The following is a 23,772-nucleotide window of genomic DNA, read 5'->3' as shown; positions in this document are numbered from 1 at the left end:
AAAATGTTGCTGATATTATTTCAGTATTTTTTGATCAAGATAAATATTTGTGATTTGTATAATGTTGGTCATTTAGATGGTACATGGAGCCTAAACTCTATGTGGTAACATGTAAATAGTTCCATTTTGGATTTTTTGCTTACATTCCAGTGTCAAAAAGGAAAAAAAAGACACCTCAATTTTGTCTGAAATAGTCATGTTTTCAAAATTTTACATAAGTTTTCAGTATTAATGGACATGTAAACTCATGCACATTAGTTTAAATTTTGTTTATGAATAAAACTCCTTTCTACTATAAAAGTTTTCCCAGTTTTTTTTTTTTACAATGAATTACATATTCAATAAATTGAGTAGCAATAATGTATTTTCATAACTTTTGATGTTCTACAATTTATAACCAAGTACAGTTGAACCTTCATATATCGAATTTCCACATATCAAAATTTTTTATATCGAAATCCCAGCAAATTTTCATGTCCATTACGTAGAAAAATTGTTTCTATATATCGAAAAAAAATCTATATATTGAAAAAAAATTCGGAACATTTGTAGATTTTTTTCCCACATTAGACTATTTGTGTCATGAAAAATGAAGGTAGGAGGATAAAATTATGTTCACTATATGTTGCTATGAAACTCATAAGAAATCTGCGGTTGAGGGGTGTGAAGACAGCGTTGTTCCATTTTGGAGTTCTTAAATTCCGACAAGTTAATTTCAAATCTTAGTTGCAACCAGTAATACAGTAAAATCAGTTTCAAGTAATACTTATATTCTGTTGATTATCATTCCTAGTCTTGAGAGCTTCAGTGAAAATCATTCAAGTTAAGTAGATTGATTTTTTACTTTTCTCTTTATTACAATTGTCAAAACGAAAATCCCCTAATTTTGCCGATCAAGTTGAATTGCCAAAGAATGAAGATGTATGAATGCGCAAAAATGTCATTTCTGGTAAATTTAGTATTTCCGTAAGCAGAGTGCCTATTAGGAAAAATCAGAGAGCCCTAATAAAATTATTGAAACTTACAGAAAACTTTCACTCAAAAACCTGAAACGGCATTGCAGTTGGATTTTAAAAGCTATGCAGTGCTCAGTAAATGTTTTGCATTTAATTTTTTGATTATTAGCTTTCATTTAATACGATGCTGATATAAATTAGAAATTGGGTTTCACACGAAAATTAGCTTTAATTATAATGTTTTAGGAGATTTTTATGATAAACTAAGATTGTTTCTATATATCAAAATTTCTATATATTGAATTTTTTCTGACAATTTATTACTTCGATATATGGAGGTCCGACTGTATGTCTTTTTTGGATGATCTTTCCATGTCTTATGTTACCTTATATGTATGTGTGTATACATATGCAGAACCTCAATATCTTGACATCCCAAGGGAACAGGAAAACATGTCAACCTAAGCAGATGTTAACTTACTGAGGTTCTGTAATTTTAATTACTTAAGAGTTTCTGTATCACTTACTTACTAGTGCTTAACATTCACAATATAAAAATTCAGGAATTGAAGTTCTTTTTTTTTTGTTAAAGTACAGAAAAAAATCACTAATGCTATTTGAATACCTTGTAAGGAAAAAAATCCATAATTTTTGAAAAAAAAAGACAAACACGTCTTGTTAATCAGATCTGTTAAAGTTGAAAAGTCCTACTCATACTTGCTTGAAAAATATATCATGGTGCCTTCTTTCTCTAGAGGACTCATTCCCCTGGGTACATGTATCCTACCCTTTTCTAGTCTTTTGGAATTGCACTAACAACACAGAGTGTGGTAACTGACTCTCCTGGATAAAAATTTAGATCTCTATAAGAGCTTTCCAGAAAAGGATTGACTAAAAAACAGCAATATAAAATTCTGTGAAAAGGTCAATATGAAGGAATGTTGGTAGCAAAAATTGTGTGTGGACTACAATATTTATTACATGTTGACTTACAGTGGTTCCTGTGTCAAGTTAGAGAAGTTTTCATCCATTGAAATTCGAATTGTGCGAACCATAAGAAAAGTAAATGTTGAATTATTGGCATGTCAAGTTACTAAAGTTGCCCCTGTATATATATATACACCATATAATCCTGAGTTAACGATTGTCAAGGGACTGGGAAAAGTTATAGTTAAATCAAGGACATCGTTAAATCTGTATATATGTATATACTGTGTATATATATATACATATATATATACATATATATATATATACATATATATATATATATATATATATATATATATATATATATATATACACACATATACATATATATATATATATATTTTTTTATATATATATATATATATGTGTATATATATATATATATATATATATATATATATATATATATATATATATATATACATATATATATATATATGTAAAACCTCGTTAAGTCGTCACTCAAGGGACCAAAAATTTTTGACCACTTATGCAGAGTGATTACTTATGTGGAGTGGGAAATAAGAGAAAAAAAGTTTTACAAATATTCATGAATAGCAGTAGAATTCTGTGAAAAAACAATAGCTTATGTAATAAATGTTTATAAATTAGTAGAAATTTTAAAAAGGAAGAAAATACTAATGATAGTTACTTTGTTTTTTTTTCTCTTACTTATACATTACTTAATAACTTATTTTAATGTAGTTACGGTACATCAATACAATCCTTCAATGTTGACTGATGAAGTTGTTGCTGACGGAAAAGAACTATCTCTTCTAACACATCAAGCTTTAAATTTAGTGTTTGTTGTTCCTTCTGAACGGATGTTAAACACTGAATAACTTTCTCCAAGTATTAGATTTTGTCTGTCTTGCTGGAAGGAGTTAGATTCATATTCTCGGCACTCGGCAGAGTCACAGCAAGAAGTATGCTTTGAATGACCAGAACCGAAATATCGAGATTTCAAGGAAAAATGAATATCAAACAGCCTTTCAACTGAGTCCGACACTATTTTCTAAGATCCGATAAGGAAAAGGAATTTTAGAAAACAACTTTTGAGTGACTAGTAAAGCGGGTAAAATTAAATTTGGTGACCAGTAAAGGAGGGTCATTTTACATTACTGTGAATGAGACCTTGTCGGGACCAAAGAAAAACGACCACTTAAACGGAGTGACCACTTAACCGGTCAACTACTTATTGAGGTTTCACTGTATATATATCAATAAAACAACAAGCAGACAATGTTACAACATAGTTAAATGACAAAGATGAAGCCAGAACTCTTCAGCAGTGGAAAGCTCATCTTACGGTCCAAAGACCAAAAAATTATACTAGAATTAAATGTAGGATGTCCTGTTCCGAAAAAGCTAGCATTCAGGACTACATTGGGCTAAACTCACCACATGTGAAAAATGAATACAGATTTTTGGAAAAAAGACCTAAAACTAAGCATTGGGGTTTCATCTCGGATATTAGAACCCAAGGCTATCAATAATATCCCTCCATCGTACGGCCAGCAAAAAATCAGAAGTCTTTCCTATGTGTTTGGGTGCAAATTCAAATCCGTGATCTAGTCGGTTTCCGTGCCAGTCGATAAAAATAAAATTAAAACAAAACCATTCAAATTAAGAAAAAATAAATAAACAGATCGTCCATTAAAGTCAGGGCCTAAAAGCATTCTGTGATGACCAAAAAACAAATTTCAAAAGACATCAACAACTGAAGTCCAAATGCATGGTTTCCTCCAGAAAATTCAAAATAGTGAACAGTTAGACAATTACAGTGAAGCTAAGAGTTGATTAAAGGCTATGCTAAAGAAAATATTATTTACAAGATTATTTGGGAAATTGTTTTCAAGTAGTTTATTTTTAAGTAGATTTATTTCTTGGTTGAATTCTGTAATAGTGTTGCAAATTCTTTTGATTCTGATGGCTTGCAAAAGAATGATGCCAACAAAAACTTTTTTACTGAGGCAAGAAGAAAAACTTTGCAGACAGTGTTAACTTTGAATTGAAATTTGCATCTTTTATCATAAATTGTGGTTTCACAGTTGAAGTCAATATTAATTTTAATGTCAAGAAAATAAGAAATTTTACAATTAGAACTAGGGTGACGGCACCAGTAACAGACAGGGGTCCAGTAACAGACAGTCATAAATTTGGATTTAAATAATAAGAATTTTAGGCGGGTTAAACTGATGTTGCTGTGGCCAATGAATACGGTGCAACCATCTAGTGTAATCGGAGTGAATTTCATGAGTCAGTTGGTAATTACGAGGCAGTAGTGGAAGGTTATGTATAGCCACCACAAGGTTAGCTGGTGTTTCATGCTGCTGCTAGCTGTTTACGTTAAGAAGATGAGTGTTTTCAACCATCATTTTCTATTGTAAAATGTTGATATGAGTGCATGCTGGAGGTTTTTAATGTTTGAACTATGCTCTTTTCGATCTTCACATCGTTTTTCACGTACAATCACTTCTAATGTGAGTTTTATCTCTGTCTGTTACTCATTGCCAGAAAACTTGTTTTCTAGTAACAGACACCCATGTCTGTTACCCTTGAAGTCTTTTTCATATTTTCTATTTTTTTTTCACTCCAGAAGAGGTTATTCATTGATTTGATTGTGCCTACAAGTTCAATATTGAAAATCAAACAACATGACTAGTGTCAGACAGGGTGTCTGTTACTGGTCCAAAAGAGTGTCTGTTATATATGCCATATTTTTTCGGTACCTCAGAATAGTGAATACACCTCTTTTTTTAAGTTCAGGATGCCCCCCCCCCCCTTGCTAGGAAATTCTGTTACAGTGAAGAACAGATGCAAACAGCCTTATTGGATGTAAATAGTATTGGTATGAGTTTTGCCACTTCAGCAAGGAAAAATGGAGTCTCCCAAGTTACAAGTTACACTTTTAAACAAAGTGAAAGGGGTTTATCATAACATGATCAGGATGGGTTCAGACCCAGTGCTTTCAAAGGACAAGGAGAAAATACTGGTACTCTGGATAGCCTTATCATCTAAAGCGGGGCTTCCAGTATTAAAAGAAGAATTTTTGGACAGTGTGCAGCTGCTCTTAAAGGAATTGGGGAGAAATAATTATTTTACTGATCGAAGACATGGGAGATCATGATATAATAGTTTTCTTAAACAGAACCCTTCAGTCGCTCATAGAATCAATGAAACCTCACATTGTCCCTTTAAAAGTTTCTAGGCAACTGGTTGAAGACCGTTCACGACTTTTAAAAGAAAAAGACAACAATCACCTTGGCAGTTTAGAAAATCCAAATCGAACTTTTAATTGAGACAAAACCTTATTTTTTCTCAACCCAAAGGGATCCCAAGTGTTTGCAATTAAAGATGACAAAAACGAATTTGTGAGCAATGGTGAAAAAGAATTTGTCACAGTTTTATTCACTGCAAACGCTGCTGGGCATCTTCTACCACCAACAATGATCCATAAATACGTAAGAATCCCAGATAACATTAAGTTAGTATACCCATGGTTGGGGATTAGGAAAGTGGGATTCAGGGTGGATGACAAGCAAGACATATTTTGAATTTCTGACCAATGTATTTCAGCCATGGCAAAAAACTCAAAGGCCCCTTCAAAAAAGCGCTTGTTTGGACTCTCGCAGCATATGCTCCTGCCAAGAGTGTAAATATAAAATCTAACAGCAACAGTAGAACACAAGTAGCAGTTATTAAATCACAAGAGTGGCAAAGTGAGGTGTTGAAAAAACAGATATACAAACAGGAAGAAGAAGAGGCTAAGAAGATATGGGCTGAAGAAAGACTTCAATAAAAGAAGGAACAGGAAGCAGAGAAAAAGAAAGCAGAGGAAAAGATGAAAAAAAAGGAGAGAACAGAAAAAACCAGTGACGAAACTATGAAATTGTGGCATCCAGCTTCAAGTTCAGAAGGAGGTGAAGAATCAGGAAGAAGACTGATTACCTACGTATTTTTATTTTCACATTTGCATAGTTTAAAAAAAGAGGCTGTTAGGCAAGTTCCTTTCCTACTTATATTACAAGTAAAATGTTTTTCAATTTGGAAGTTTAAATCTAAGTTTTGTTTGTAAAAACCTTGCTGTCATCTTAAATTCTAATTTATTATATTTTATTTTACTCTTTGTGTTTTCTAGTTGGGTAGGTACTCGATTATTGTTCATTTGCATTTAAAGGCTTTTGTACTAGAAATAAAGAATGTTTGCAAATTTTTATGAGAAAAAGGGAATTTCGTCTAGAAATAGTTTTAAAAATCTAAATACATTATTAGGGTCAAAAAATTGAGTTAACCTGAGAGAGATGTCTTAAGCGTGTCTCTTACTGGTGCCGTTACCCTAGTCTTTTTTAATGTAAGGGAGTTATGATAAATATTTTTGCTGAGTTCAAAAAAGTTGGAGTAGTTGATACATAATAAATCATCGATATATCTGCAACAAAAGGGTGTATTACCAGGATTATTAATAGAAAATTTTCTTTCATAAAATTAAAGAAAAAGGTTTGCTAGGGTGGAACTAAAATTAGCACCCATACCAATACCATTAATTTGTTGAAAGCATGAATTGCCATTTTTGAAATAGTTGTTAAAAATACGAAATTTAAAAAGTTTGAGAGAATATTCCTTATTAATATTGAGTGAAGTATTGACTGTTTTGAAAAGTTCAGTAACTGTGAATAGCAGTTCATTGAGTGGAATGTTCATAAACAGATTTTCGAAATCGAATGTTTCCAGATGAAAGACGTCAAGCATATTAAGTAATTTGATAACTTTGCTGGCTTCATCTTTGTCATTTATCTATGTTGTAACCTTGTCTGCTTGTTATTTTATTGATATTTATATTTACCTGGCTTATTTGTTTGGTTGCTTTGCACTTCTTTGAGCTTGTGGTTTATGGTGTTCTAATTTTATCCTCTTTAATATGCTTCCAATATATATATATATATATATATAATCAGACCCCGATATAAGGTCAGCCCACATATAAGGTCACTTTCCTAAAGTCCTGACTCATTGAATGGGGATTCTGTTTTATGGATTATTGGATATATAGTCAGGTCTCAAATACCGCCATCGCTTATACGATCATTTTTGTCTGACTTTGTTTGAGTGATTTCAGAGCATCATTGTTCACGAATTTTCACTAGTACATGATCTTTTATCGACAAAATGCCATCTGCCCAACGAATGAAAGGAAAACTTTTCCACAAAACCCTTTATCCGCTCAAGTTCTAGGAAAAAGGTGTGTAGAGACATCGGAATGCTGTAGAAAGAAGACGACTTTAGTAAGTAGGAGGGATCATTCACCCCCCTTAACGCAGGTAAAAAGAACGTTTTGTTTCCCCTGGCTGCTTATGTTGGCCCCTATTCATGCTTTGCGGATTGAGGGTGACAGCTTTTAGATAAGGGCCAAGATCAATAGAGATGGCTTTTAGCAATGTATACAAATTTTGAAGGCAGGTCCCCCACAGTTCACGTGTCCGGGGTAAGCACATTTACGACGGATACGTTTCATTTGTACAGAATTTCTTTCTGAATTAAAATTTTAACAAATAATTTCCTAATTTCTAACTTTAATTGACTCAACTTAATTAAAACATCATTACTTAATCAAGTGATATAGTTTTGAAAACATTACATTTTAGAATTTGTTTTACTGATAAAAGTTCATGAACCGGTTATAAGGTCACATTCTCGAAGTCCCGACTGATGACCTTATATCGAGGTCCGACTGTGTATATATATATATATATATATATACTTCTGTTTCTAGATGAAATATTTGGAGATCTGGTGGAAAGAACTCAAAAGTTTGCTCGCCAACAAGGATATTACAATTGTTTATGGCCAAATTCCTCTGAAAACATTCAACTTAATCCATCTAATGAATCTTATTCTGCGGCATTAAGTCGAGACAGAACAAAGGATAAAAAGAGTTTACATTCTTGCAGTACTAGTAAGTAGAGATGAAAAATTTCCGAAATTTTTGGGATTTCCGGAAGTAGAAAAAAAAAAGGTTTTCTTTCGTTTTTTTTCCCTATAAGAAGGGGAAAAACTTTTTTTTTTTTAAATAATGTACTTAATAGTTATATTTTCTAAGGAAATAAAAAAATGTTAATTATTTAAAGATCTATGCATTCTATGTTATTTTTTCCTTTCAAAAGAAATCTACACAAGAATTTTACTATTAAAAACATTGGCCAGTAGCTTTTTTTGTTCAAAGCACCAAAAATTGTCCAAGTTAGACAAATTATTTATCAACCATTAAGTTCGAGTAAGATATTTTTGTGAATTGTTTTCACAGAAAAATGCTTTTTTGGTGCAGTGTGAGTTGTTTTGAAGAAATGTTTTTAAAATTAATTTTAAAGTTTGTTTCCCTCGTTTATATCTTTATACATGTATGTGTATTGTGTACATATATACAAACACATTAAATGAAAATATATTAAAATTTTACTTAAACATTTCCACTAATTAATATGATTCATACATGAATCTGTTCTGTGGACATATTTAGTGTTAATGAGAATAGTAGCAAATAGTACTTTAGAGTACAGGGAAATTAAATAGTCTTATTACTTGCATTATCAAAGTTAATATTTTCAAGTGGAGTTCTGAACATGTAAAAATATTTGAACAAAAACAGCATTGTAAGGAATAATTATAAATTCCTGAGTACTAAATTTTGTGCTAGAAATTTCTACATTTTCAATTTTTTCCTTGTGGAAATCAGCTCCTTCTTCGGTGGGAAAAAAACGTTTTTCCCAGTTTTTTTTCCGACCATTCTCATTTTTACTAGCAAGTCATATTTTTCTCCTCGTAAAGCCTTCAGATAGAATTTTTGTGTTTGTTTTTATACTTAATTCATAGTTTTGTGCATGAATGGTTTGCTTTCCATGTCACTTACTAATTATTTTACTAACTGAAAATAGTAATAGTTCAGATTGCAGACTATTGCTACAGTTGTGACTAAGTACTTTAAATTATAATTTTTGCAACATTTAGTGACAAAACCCTTTTTTTACTGTTTTGTTTTTGCAAAGATGAAGCTACTGCAATTTCTGGTCTTTCTTGGACTATAGTTTGTTCTGATTGTAATGCATATTTTAGTCAAATTGTTTTGGGGGGATAGCAGTTATTTTGTTCTGAATGCAGTTTTTAAAGAAATTCATTACTTTTTTGTGGGTGTGATTTTGTTTTATGTATCTTCTGTACTACTTTAATATCGCCATATTCTTTAAATTCTTAGCATAAAGACCACTGTGCTGGAGTACGACTTATGTTCAGTGAAATGATATCGATATGTTTTAATGTAGTTTATTGTTAATAAAACATTTATAGTTGGGGGAGATAAGATTATTTAGATGTTATTTTACCACTTAAAACAAAGTAATGTTTCTTTTAGAACATTATTTTTAGTACAATCAGGAACAGTGAAATCCCATTACAATGAATTTCAAGGGATTGCCAGTTTTGTTTGTTGTAACGTTAATTTTTTTTATAATAGAATTCAAAAAACACGAAACAAGAAATTAAATGCCTTTTGAAAATGTGTACTATATACAGGGATGTGCCAGCTGCGTCAAGCTGCTACAAAAGACTCCTAAATGTACTTTTTTGGTCTAAATGGAACAAACTTGCTCCCAAAAGTATTAATTTGCTTTGAATATTGCAGTCCCTTCAGCATATTTAGCAGCTTTTGCAGATTAGCGTAAAGTTTATGCATCTAGAGCTGTTTTTCTATGATATTTTGGGTTAGTCCCGATTTTTTTACGCACTTCAAAATCTGATAGCATCTGCTTTTACAAAACTCGGTCGTTTTAGTTTACTATGTGATTCTGGCCCTTTGAGTCTATAATTTTGTATTGGCCATTATTTCCAACCATTCTTATCTTTTATTTTTGGTAGGAGAGGACTTGTAAGTTCGTCTTTTTCGTCCACTTGAAACTCAATCCAGTTACATCCTAATTGGTTTAAGCATGTGCCATCTGTGAAATTAATATTGCTCTCCAGTCTTTATCCTGGGTTTCTTAAGGTTTTAGCACATAAAATTGATCTCAAATTTTGGTTGGAGTCATTTAAGGTAGCGAAAGAAGGCAAAAATCAGGTAATTCTATTGCTCTGGTGATGAATCTGCAGACAGTTCCAAGTTTCTCAAGTTCAGACATTTTTTCCATATTTTTAGCCTTCTGAAAATTTTGGCTATCATGTCAATTATTTGAATAATTAAATATACCCTTATTATCAAGTTCAAAAGATATTTTTGTTATGAAAGTTTTTTTATTTTATTTTATTTTATTTGTTTTTTATTTTTATTCATTTACTTCCCCCCCCCCTCGCTTTTTCATATTTTTTTTCACATGTATTTTTAAATTCCTTTTCATATGACATCATTTCTCAAAATCAGTTCTTTTTTTTTGTAATGTCTTCATTACTTTTTTATTGTGATTAAATATGGAGTAATTAAAAATAAAAGGTTTTAATGGTGCCCTTTTTTGATCTTCTGATCTGTTAATCAAGTAGTTCAGTACAGCCAAATTTTGCTATTATGCCTTTAGGACTGTGTGCAAAGTGTTGTCATAGCGGACAATGTCTTAACAGAAATTGTTAAAAACTTCATAAGTTAACACTAGTTTGTAATAAAATTACAGATTTAATAAGTTATATTAATAACTTGATGTTAATTAGGTTCCACTAATGAGAAACAAGGCTAAAATCCTTTTTTAGACTATACTTCACTTAATTTTTATTTCATTTACTTTCTGAATAGGGTGTTTACTTTTTGAATAACATTTTAAACTCTCCTGCATTCCACAAAGTTGATTTTTTAGTTAAAAGGGCGGGGGGGGGGGTGGAGAGGGAAATTTTATCATGTCTCACACATGTTCCTATGTGTGGGATATATGTTCCAAGTTAATGCAAAATTTTAGCTTTTACTGCTGCAATATACTTCATATTTACAAATTTACTGCTGCAAGCTGCTTCAAATTTATAATTTTACTGTTCCAAGCTGCAAAAAATCCACCATTTTCCTGCTTGAAATTGCTCCAAATTCTCCATTTTCCTGCTCCCAAGATTACTCCAAAATCGAATTTTGGTCAGCACATTTCTATGTATGTAGTTCTGTAATTGATATCCTCAAAATATATTTGTCAAAAATATTACTAAATATTAGTATGACACTAAAAAATTAGTAACACAAAGTCCATTAGATTCTTATGGAACTGACAAATTGACTTACCACTGATGCAGTGATCTTCAGAGCATACTAAAAAAGAGATAATTAATAAACACTGTTTTTTGTATAAATGAGTTTTGAATGATACTATAAGAGTTGAGTAACAATTTAACATTATACAAAGTGTTATCTCAGTGAAGAAATAAAATTTCACAATGTTTCAAAACTTGCTGAGGCTTCGAAACATGTAACTTTCAAAGAATTTTCAAAGACCTTGTTTTCTTCATCTTTAGAACTTTTTTCATTGTTTTTTAAACTGGGATGGGCAGCAATAGCCTGTACAATATGTTTTCATTATTGCAGAGCAAGGTCATCATCTGCCTTTTGACATTGCATAGGTCATTGCATAGCCTTTTCATCTGCAGTTTAAAAATCCTTAAAGCTTACACTTAGAGCCCCAGAAGTTTTCTTTCACCAAGTTCTTAATGCATTCTTTCTAATATTCGACAGTCAGCTCCTTGTTACATTCATTATTAGATTTTTGGGACAATGAATCTTTATTTACATCACGTTAATGTTTGCGTGTTTCTAACAGTTGACTATTGGTTCAATTATGAGTTCCAAATTAAGCTGAAAGGGGCCTTCCTCACCTCTCTCCTCTGTTAGCAGAGTTTACAAGGAAAGTAAGGTTTTTGTTTTTTTTTTTTAATAAGTTTGTTTCTTTTTAAAATAAAATGTTGAAAGAAAATAAAAAACCTTGTGGAAAAGAAAACAGCTAAAAGTTTATGCCTTTCCATGTTATTTTGTTGTAGAGGGTTTTTGAAAAACCGTTGTTTTGATATTTCTAATCTTATCCTACTGGCAGTTAAAACAAGACAATATTGAGGATATTTTGTTGTACTATTATTCACTGCAATGAGATTTTACTACACATTCATTAATGTAAATCTTTTAGATCTGCAAGTATTAATTAAATTATTTTTTGAACTGTTTTAGATTCTTCTAGGTTCAAACGCTCTCAAAATTGCTCTTCTCTCAGAAATTCTAACAAACATCCTACAGTGTTCCCTCCAAATATTTGGGGATCTGACTCTTTCACACAGCTGGCTTCACCTGACACACAAGACCAACTTTCTGGTTCAAAATTAAAACATTGGATGTTGCAATCTACATCGGTTTGCTCATCTGTAAAAACAGGATCAAATTCATTTAAGGAAGATAGCCTAATGTACCTAGGATGCCAAAACAACTACAACAATTTTGGTGAGAAATAATTTTCTTTACTGTAAAGTTGACATAAACCAAACTAAAAAATTGCTAAATTTACTTCATTCTTTCATTTAGTTATCAATTCACATACTGCCAATTTTTCTACTTTGCCGTTCACTCATTTTACTGTTAGCTTTTCTTAAGTTTTTAGTATTTTTTACCAAAATCTTCTGATTTTTTATTTTATCTTAGATATTATTTCACTAGTCAGTTGACTGTCAGTCTGCAAGTTTTTTTTTTATTATTATTTGTTCTTAAGTTCCATAATTTACCCCTCATATTAAAGCTTATCATGATTGCTAATGACGGAAAATAGACTCACAGTCTAAAATTGTGCCACTTCTCTTAAATTTGAGATTTTAAATCATCTCGGAAGAGGTCCTTTAATGGATACGTCCTTAAATGGATTACATATTTCCGCTTGGATTGTCAGAAGAAAGAGCCAGGTAACTCAGTCGCTTGAGCATTCAGATTTCAACCAAATGATCCTGGTTAGAAGCTCTGATTGCTCTAACGCTATGGCATTTTTAAGTATGCATTTTGCCTGTAAGATCTTGGCTGTTAAGTTAATGCAGTGGAATTGCTCTTCACTTTTTTTTGACTCTTTGATGCAACTTTCATTAAGCATACTGAACTATGGCAGGTTATGCATTTTAAGTCATTTTCACAATGTAGTTTGTGCGTTATTGAGTCCGGGTAATTTTCTAGTGGAAAAAAAGTGAGCTTATGGATGAAAAGTCATCCAGCAAAGGTTAGCTTTTGTCAGATGTCTTTACATCCATAAGCTCACTTTTTTGCATTGAAAAAGGTATTCCTTATAACGCCTAAAACACGTGTCTACCGTAATCTGCAGTTTTGTGAAATTAAACAGTATTATTTCTTATAGTACTTTTCATGCACAAAGGTATTTTTTCAACTCTTAAGCAGTTAATTATTTGATTTTTATTATGTTCATAATGAAAATATTTATAACTCCCCCATCCCTTCTATTTTAACTTAATTTTGATGTCTGCTCGTTCAGGAACAAATGTATTTTTGTACTTCAAAAAAAAAATTAATAGCAGAGACGAAAAGCTTAAAATTTGAGTAAATAATATGCTACTTATTAATGTATGATAAAATTAACATTGATACAAACAAATGAAATTAGCAAAAGAATAATATTTTAAATATGCACAGAAAAATAAATGATCTGCATACGAGAACAAAGTTGCAAACACCATACAAAAAAGATTTAAAACAGGATGAAAAACAGTGATAATATGTTTATGATGGGAAGTTTATGATCCATCTGCAAATTTAATATTGAAAAGTTGTCTACAAATCAACATCGGATTGATCGTAGAATCTGAATCGGCACCGAAAAATGCTTAAAAGTAAGAGGCTAATGCAAGTACATGCAACCTTTGGGCAATATCCCAGAAAATGTAGTACAAATTTTCATTAGCTGAAACTATCGCTGAAGTATTTTCTTCAAAAGTCCCCCCCCCCCCAAAGAAGTAATCTGCTAACTTTCTCAGGAATCTGCAGCACACATCACAGCATCCTGCTGTATCTGCTACATGGCTCTCATCTATTAGTCAACTAGCTATAGTTTTCCATTATTCTTTACAAAAAAAGAAAGACATTGCAATAAACAGCTGTCTCCTTATAAGTGTTCTGCGGAGTACCGTGATTCAGAGTTTTTTTACATTAATAAATCTATCCTCTATCCAATTTGAAATCATCTACTAGATGCTAATGATGGTTCATAAAGGTGAAATACCATAACTCAAAAGTAGTGAAAATTAGAACCATTTAATGCCATCTATTGACATTTAGGAATTTATGTTCCATTTTTGTAAACCATATGCAGGGTGCTTGGCCCAATATGTTTACCACAGCATTTTACTTGGAAGTAACAATGGGCTTGTAAGAGTTGAATTGTTATGTCATGTATACGAAACATTGGTAGCAAATGAGAGAAAGTGCTTGACTTGAATATTCTGTATTTTGGTGCTTGTAAAATTAGCAACATTCTTGCTTTTTGTGGGAAAAGGTTGGAAACTAGTAATTAAGTCACAAAAATCTGATTTTGTGAAAAATCTTATTTTTCACTTTGTGAAGTAAGCAACTCTGACTGTCACTTCCTTATTCATTTTTATTGAAATATAATCATTATCTTTATATAAAAGAAGTTGTTTTACATGTTAGTCTCATATGCTTTAGGAATATTTTCATTAACTACTCTCTTTTAATTGTAAAGAATTGATAATTGTTAATGTGATTTTTACCTTTTCTAACAGTGCTGATCGTTGACAGCTGAGATTAAATATTAAATTGAAATTCAAACACACATTAATTCAATTGCAGAGCTTTTTGCCGCTTTAATGGTTTTTTGTTTACATAATATGTATTCTTGAATGTAGTTTAAGTAGTAAACAGCTTGTAACTTTGAAAAGTGTAGTATTTCCTTCTTTTACTAACAACTAAATCACATACTGTAAGTGTTTTCTTTTTTACATTATTCTAGCTACATTCTTCAATATTGTTATTTATTCTTAAATTCTGCTTTGAATTTTTCTTTAAATGTTGTTTCATGCACTCTATTAAGTATTGTAAATGATGTTATCTTTTTGTGTCTTCCCTTTTTTAATTGACTGATTTTTTATTATTTTTTTTTCCAGAATCATCTTGTAACAAATATTCTGAATGGAACAACAATATGCAAGTTTTTCAAGCCCTTGATACTCAACGTAAGCTCATTATAACCAACATGTATCCGGTTATTTTAGTTAGTGCACTTTCGGTTTAGAACATTTTTTCAGCGTTTTCTATCTGTTAAACTTTTCATTTTACGTCCGCTCATAGACAGCAATTGGCCTTTGCAGTGTGGCATTGCTACAGCTTCTCTGGGACAGCTAAAGCCAAAATCACGAAACAATATAAATATCTCAGCAGTGAAAAAATTAATCAGTTAATTAAAGTTAAGCATCAAATTTTTTCTCAACATCAATGTATTCAACAAATAGCCCAGTTTGGCTTGTATTGTTCAGATTACTGTAGTAATTATTTCACTGTACATTGCTAGTGCCTCCGAGATTAAACTACTTTATATTTAAAGAATAAATACCTTTGTGCTGAAAAATTAAAATGTCAGTAATCCAACGTTATTAAGCACAAAACTTGCAAATGATTGCAGACACGTGTTTCGGTGTTGCAAGGAACACCTTTTTCAATGCAAAGAAGTGTGAGCTTTTGGATGAAAAGTCATCCGAGAAAAGCAACACGGTGGAACAGGAGGTAGTATAAATATCAAAAAATAGAAATTAAACAAAACAAAAAAGATAAAATGATGTCTCCATGTGTCATTTTATCTTTTTTGTTTTGTTTAATTTCTATTTTTTGATATTTATACTACCTCCTGTTCCACCGTGTTGCTTTTCTCGGATGACTTTTCATCCAAAAGCTCACACTTCTTTGCATTGAAAAAGGTGTTCCTTGCAACACCGAAACACGTGTCTGCAATCATTTGCAAGTTTTGTGCTTAATAACGTTGGATTACTGACATTTTACTTTATATTTATTCAATGAATGATAAATTTAAATATTTATTGATGTGAAAATATTTAAATGTCCAAATGTCAGTCATGATGTGTATAAAATGAAATGAACAAAAAGGGGGCTCAACCGAACCAATCACTGCAACCAGAGGTCTTTCTGGTCCCCAAACGGAAATCTTAAAATAGACCAAATGCTGAAGCGAAATTCAGCAACAGCTAACAGGAATGTCATAAAGTCTCACTGTTCAAGCAAATGACAATCAAGTTGTTTAAACCTATAGGCAGAAAACACTTTGTAATCACACAGGATGAGATTAAATTTCCTCATGAAAGAGGCAACCCCTGCAATTTTGGATCATTACTGACACATATTATAGCAAGGTACCGCTTTAAGGTGCAATGACCAGTAAGAATACCAGTGGCCTATCTAATACTATTTCTATTAAGACTTTGAAATTCTTTTGTCCTAATACTAGGACAAACCCTATTAAGCTCCTTAGCCTAACGTTGCCCATCTAAGTTACGCCAGTCACTATATTGTTTTTGCGTAAAAATATCAAAAATAGCAGTTCTAGTAAAATTCTGCATTCCTAGTAAAATTCAAACCACTGGATCAGGACTAACCAAAAGAGAGTCAAAGCTTTTCCTAGAAAGGATTTCATTACTATTGACTCCAGATCGACCAGGTACCCAACAGAGAGTGACCTTCTTAATACTCTCTAAAAACTTTTCACACCTTTGTAAGTAATAACTGCAACAGAAAAATGTTCTAAATACTGACAATGTATTAAATAGAAGATTTTCCTAAGTTATGAAATAATCTTAGGATTTAATTTGCTTAAAAAATGATCTCTGAATCTGTCTTATGACCAAAAATTTTGCTTAACAACATCTTCAGTTTTAACAAATTTAAACATGAGAATCATATTCTTTCTGATTCCTCTTGATCTCTCTTAATTCATTCTAAGAAATTTAAGCAAGTTAAATATTCCTTTTGACTCTCTCTTGATTTTAGTATGTGAATCATTATCCTAAATTTTGCTGTATCTTATCAGAAAGAGGAAAATCTGTTTCAATGCTGCCGTCATACCCAAACTATATGAATCTTTGCTGGATACTTAAGAAATCCATTTTGTTGCAAAACAAGAACTTTCTTTCATTTAGCAAGCATACGGTAATAACAGGAGAATGAAATGTTTAGCTTGCTGTTCAGAAAGAAGGTGCAACCTGTGTGCATTTCATATATTACATTTTAGGTCGAGAAGTAAATTTTAAACATAACTTTTGTTTTGTGCATTTCAATGGCCAGAAATCATCAGCAGATTACTGGTGCAAGCTTTTGTATATTTAAAAACAACATCAGCTGGAACAAATGACAACAGTTTCATATATACAGTAATTATCAGTTTAAAAAACTCCAATTTCGTCAAATTATCAACAAAAAAAATGTAAGCAGTTGATGATGAAATGTAGCTAATTTTGTTGACTATAGTTCATTTCATTATGCGTGTATTGTTTTAATTGGAATAATTGCTACATCAAAGTTATATGATACATCATCTTACAACGTTACTGAGGCTTTTATTTTGATATTCTGAGTTTTGAGCTTAATTCTATAAAATTTAAATATGCTTCTTTAAAATTAAGAACTTTTTTTTTGCCCTATTTTCTCTCCTTTACTATACTTAAATTCTGAAGAAAGTTACAATGTTAGTTGGATAGCATCATAAATTACTTTCTTTTATTGCTTATATGTACTATTTATACTAAGGTCTAGAGCACTAAAAAGAAATTATTAGACTCAGTTAAAACTTAATCTTAATTTACTTACAGTTTATATATATATAAATAATTAAGAAATGAAGTAAAAATCCTTTATTGTCGGGGAATTTGTTGCAAATGCAATGTCTGGTTTGGCTGCCTCTATCTCAAATACATGATACAATTCCTCAGAGTTTTTGTAAGCATGATTCTAGTTCAACTAACTCTCAGATTTCATATCCAATTGTTCAATGTGCATGTTCTTATATAGATTTTCAAACAATGGACAATTAGGTGGAGCATGTGTAAGGTGACCCAGGTTCATTTCCAACATGCATGGTCAGGATGCAGAAATGTCCCGTTTTCTTAAAGTTGGCCACCTACTTACTCTAGCAAATTGGAGAAAAAAATTGAAAGTGTAAAAAACTTGAGCGTAGATAATGAAATATAGAGCGGCATTCATGTTAGTCACGTAAGTGAATAAATAACAATAACTAATCAAAGTAAGCATAACCATGTGATCAGTATCAAAAATGGTTACCATATTTGGCAAATATTTGCCAAATTGACTTTTCTTTTATAAATCACAGTTGACAATTTTTATGTAATCCAAGTAACAATTATTGGGTCATTATACAAAAAACGTAGGTTTTTGAAGTAAGAATTCATGGAAAAAAAATCTTCAATTTTTTAAAAGTTAATTTATATTGTTCCTTTTAGGCACCTTTTTACTCGCACATAGTTAGTCACATTCTTTATTGGTTATTTTGTAACTTTCTTTTGTAGTTAAAATTTTGGATGTGAACGGAGGGTAATGGATAGAGAGAGGAAATATATATTTTAAATGTTATTTTATTTTAAAACTTTTCATTTAAATAAACTTACAACTTGTATGAGGAACACGATTTGAACTGATTAAAATGTACACATCTTTCTTAAAATGGATTTTTAAAAAACGTTGTATGCTCCATTTCTGATTATATACCCTCCATTACATCTATACTGTAACGGAGGATACAGAAAGGAAAGATACAAATGCTTATGTTTTGCTACACATATTGTGTTGATTTAGGGTTAACCCAACATGTTATTTAATATTTACTAAAAAAACAAAGTGATTCAATTTTAACTAGAAAAATTTTCTTTGTACACAAACCATTCTTTCCTTTTTAAATCAAGAATGGAAGATACATAAAGTTAAGGAACTAGATGACGTCAAAGAGAATAATGCTGAAATTCTTTCACACTAAGTTGTTTAGCTTCACTATGAAAAACAAGAGTTGAAAAGGGCTAACTTGTGATTCTAAACCTCTGTAATGAGCTGCCAGTTCAGCCCTCTGTAGGAAATTCTATTACTTAATTAAATCCTGAATGGAGGATACAAGAAATACTGTGACAGTGATTCAAAAGATTATGAATGCTATATATTTTTTTATTTTATAACATAATTATTTTAACCTATTAAAAAACATCAAATGATTCAAATTTCACTATTTAATCTGTTATATTTTTTTGTATTGAGTAATAAATGAAAAAGTACATGGAAAGAAGTGTGTGTTGGGAAGAAGTGTGTTGGGACATGTAACGGAGACATACAAATATCCCTCCGTTCAATGAAAAAAACATTTTAGAAATATTATAACATTATTAATTTGTATTGATCATTTTCAAAATTTCTTATACTTTTCTAATTCTCATAAAACAGTATTTAAAAATAAATATTTTTGAAACTAACCACCCTGGACCTTAAAAAGCGTGTTTTTTGTAAATTGACCCTATTATGTTTTGTTGCCTTAAAAATTTTGGGGATAAAAATTTGGGGAATGTTTTATAAATATTTTGCAGTGGTAAGGCAATTGAAGCTTTTAAAATAGTCAAAAGTGGTGCAGTTCTCACACGTGTTGGCTATTTTTTGCTAATTTTAAGTAGTGTTTGGACTATTTTCAAAACTTTGCTTCTGACAACCCTGGTCTGAGAGAAATATCCTGTAAATATAAGATACAAAAGTGTCTAACTTCTGGGATTTGATTTAATTATTGACAGTGATAGAGTAAGTGTATTATTATATATATATTTATGCAAATCTGAGGTATCATTCTTGTTTTTAAACTGCTTGTTTCTAATTTTTGTAACATGCACAACCGTTATTTTTTAATTTTCTTTTGAATATACAAATACGACAAACCGCAACAGGCTCTTGACCCAGCTAGGTTGGTCCTAGTCAATTTATTAGTCTTCAGTGAAGATTAATGGCCTTCTTAAAGCTATCCACCCCATTGCTCATTACAACCTCTTCCGGTAAGCTGTTCCAAGTGCCCACAACACTACTAAAGTAGTTTTTCCTTATTTCCAGGTTAGCCTGAGATTTGAATAGCTTAAAACAATGACCCCTCGTCCTGCTTTCGGTGCAAAAATTTAACCCATTAACATCAATCATTTTGATAAATTTAAGCAACTGAATCATGTCCCCTCTGATCCTCCTTTGCTCCAGGCTATTCATATTAAGCCTATTAAGTCTGGTATCATAATCTAAATCTGAAAGTCCCCTTACTAGTCTAGTTACCCTTCTTTGAACCCTTTCCAATACACAAATATCTTTCCTCAGATAAGGCAACCAAAACTGCACAGCATACTCCAAATGACATCTTAATAAACTCCTATATAAAGGCAGAAGAACCTTCTTAGATTTGTTTGAAATAGATCTATTGATAAGCCCAAGCATTCTGTTGGCTTTGTTACTTGCAATGATGCATTGTTGACTAAACTTGTAGTCCTGATTTATTAAGATACCTAGATCAATAATATTGTCTGCCTGACTAATGATTGAACCCTGTAAACGATAACTCGTATGCTTATTTCCATGACCTAAGTGTAGCACTTGACATTTCCCTACATTAACTGACATACCCCACTTATCTGCCCACTTAGTAATATAATCTAAATCCTCTTAAATTGTTTTACCTGTTCATCATTTTCTACAATCCCCATAACTTTTACATCATCAGCAAAACAATTTGAATCTCACTCAAACATTTCCTGAGCAAAATATTAATATTAAGCATATATTAAGCATAATATAATATTAAGGATAATACAGTAAAACCTGTGTAAGTTGACCACTTGCGGTGCAGTACTTCGGTGGTCAACTTAGACAGGTGGTCAACTTATAAAGGGGGTAATGATTTTTTTTTTTTTTTGTCATTTCTTGCACCATCATTTTTTGACTAATTGACACTTACCTTTCCGTTCAACTCACTTTCATTGTTTAACATTATTCTGAAACAATAATTTAAAATGTTATTCAAATATTTTTAGAGGTTATTTTCTCAGAATGATGTCCAGGCTCAGAATTACTCAGAATGTGTCCATATAAATTTAAAATTTCAGCAAATTGATCCAAAAAAAAAAACATTGTTTATAAAAAGTTATTTGATATTAATAGTTCCTAAAAATTCATAGCTAATAAAAAAAAAACAAATTTTTCGCTTTTTTTTTTCTTATATACATTTAATACATTTATAACCATGATGATCTACTTTTCAACAAAATAACTCCTTATTGAAGTTTGGTGCACTTATTAGATACTAGTTTTGGAAATTCCATATGTGTCAGCTAATTTTCTCTGGATTTCTCCCTTTTCAATTAATTTTAATATTTCATATTTTTTATCAATCTCAAGTTCAACTAACTTTCTTTTTGAAGCCATTTTATGTAAAACTATACCACAAAGAGCAACAAGCTGGGCTCTCATAGTTCTAAAAGGCAGTTGAATATGAAAATGTCCTATTTCTTAATCCCTTGCACCAGAAATACTTGCCACGCAAGTAACTTTTACTCTAGCACAATTCCAGTGTTACCACAAAATATTGCAACTGGAAAAGAATACTTTGTACTTTTCTACTGACACATGTTTTCATTGAACAGAGAGTACAAAAGGTAATCTCAAATAGGACAACAAAAGAAAAACAAGTTTGGAGAATAAAAGTGGCATCAAAAATATTCTTGGAAAGCTATAAAAAATAATAATAAAATAAAATAATTTTCTAAAGTAAGTTTTAAAAAAATAAACCAAGTGGTCAACTTACAAAGGGTTTTTTACAATACTCTAAACCAAATTTGGGGTACATTAGTGGTCAAGATAGACAGGTGGTCAAGATAGAAAGGTGGTCAAGATAGAAAGGTGGTCAAGTTACAGAGGTTTTCCTTCATTATACAAGATAGGACTAATTCCGTTCCTGACAAAAGCGGTCAACATAGACAGGTGGTCAACTTACAAAGGTGGTCAACTTTACAGGTTTTACTGTATTAAGCATGCAGTTGTCTAAAATTCTAAAGCAGCCCTTTTTGAGGAAAAAAAAACTGATTACTTGAGTCATGTCTCAGAAGTGTGCCAAAATTAAAAAGTTCATCTGTGACAGCCTTACTGTGTCTTCTTGAGCCCTGTTCTTGAGCCAATCTTGTTCAATGTTAAAAGGACTTTTCTTGAAATGAGAGTATGTCTTGTACATACAACTAGTCTAACATAATATCATGGATCAGTGTTTATAAGGTTAACTTTTCTGTCGTAAGCAGGTAAAAGACTGTATCTACAGAAATGAGTTCAAGATAGTTGAAGATACATGTTTGGGATTCAATACTAACAATAAGGAAATATTGGAATTTCTTTATTGTTTTTTCTCACTTTTTTTCAGCAGAAACTAAATAATCAAGCTTGTACAATAAATTACAAAAATGCGAAAAAAAAAAATTAATTTGTTCTTACTGCTCTTTACTTGCATACGCTGAAGTGCATATAACAGTACCAGATCAAGCATATTTGGCTTCAAACCGTGGAAAGATTGAGTCATTAGCTATAGGGCTTCAAAGAAAAATTTTTTATGAAAACCAAAAGTGTGTCATATTAAACCACTGATGAAAACCTATCTTCATTCTGTCACAATCCAGGTAATTGAATCACCAACTAAATATCACTTTAAATTTAAACCGTCACTGTTGGGACAGTATTCACAATGGAGTTGTGTGATTGTTAGCCAGCTCTTTTAGTGGCATTAATAAACACAGCAATCAGTGCAAGTCTTGTTTGAGAAGGTTAAACATTGATACAGTCACATCTGCATGTTTGTTGGGAAAGGGCCTCTTGGTTATGGGTTGCCAAAAAGCTTCCTGAGCCACTTTATTGTACTTGAGCCAAACCAACACTTGACCGCATGTTCCAAAACTTCCTATTAGTATTGCCTGAACAGTCAAATAAGTTGACATCACACCAAATTAATTGTCAGTCTTGGTTATCTAAGTGATTCTTCCCCTCTTAAATTACAAAAATGTAGAAGTTGGATTTGGTGAAGCTATATTGTCATAATGTGGTAATGAAACATCCATCTGAATCATTTGTTTCATACCAAGTACCTCTGAGTGACTATATCTGGATAATGGAAAATGCACACGAGTGCCTTCTACTTTTAACTGATCTTGCCTAATGTGTTTAATACAAACTTAGATTGAATATTTCATAGTACTCCTTCAACTTCTTGGTCATTAACTTTTATAACAGTAAATAAGTATGCATGGTTTCATATAATATTAACTGTCTGAAACATTAGTTTTTATACATTTTGGTATTATTTATAAGCTGTTATTAATTGGTACAACTTCCTGTCCATCCTTGTATAGTTGATTTATGTAATTTATTTATTATAGATATTAATTTTATTTTATGCTTTCACCTCTATGCCATGTATGTATACTGATCTTGATAGGGTATAGCTTTAATGTAGTTTTATTCCGTTTCTAGCCTTTTGGTCCGGTTATGATCTAACATCAGTTAAAGATAGTCTGTGGGATTCAAATTATAATCCTGCTGTTTTTTCATGGATGAGTGAAAATAAAGAAGCTGAATATGTTGTAAGTTGAAATTTTCCTTTCTAAAAGCAAAAATATGCAGTTGTACTTTTTTGAATAAGAAGTTTCATTGATCATGTACATTTAATTTTCTGATCATAAATAGCGATTAAGATGAGAGCTATTTTGAAACAAATAACTTATTTCACAATTTGTAGGTGTTACTTTGAAGCTTCAA

The 23,772-nt window shown here is 31.3% G+C and overlaps 1 protein-coding gene across 1 annotated transcript in view; it reads left to right on the top strand.

The window, feature by feature from the left end:
- Positions 1–23,772, top strand: part of LOC129231070 (transmembrane protein 131-like) — a 173,632-nt gene that overhangs the window by 142,143 nt on the left and 7,717 nt on the right. The window contains exon 31 of the mRNA XM_054865318.1: positions 12,121–12,311. Coding sequence (XP_054721293.1) covers positions 12,121–12,311 — 191 coding nt within the window. The remainder of the gene's footprint in view (positions 1–12,120; positions 12,312–23,772) is intronic.

Source organism: Uloborus diversus, chromosome 10 (assembly GCF_026930045.1).
Source record: "Uloborus diversus isolate 005 chromosome 10, Udiv.v.3.1, whole genome shotgun sequence".
Taxonomy (NCBI): domain Eukaryota; kingdom Metazoa; phylum Arthropoda; class Arachnida; order Araneae; family Uloboridae; genus Uloborus; species Uloborus diversus.
The sequence above is the reverse complement of the archived record's forward strand: the minus strand, read 5'-3'. Positions and strand labels throughout refer to the sequence as shown.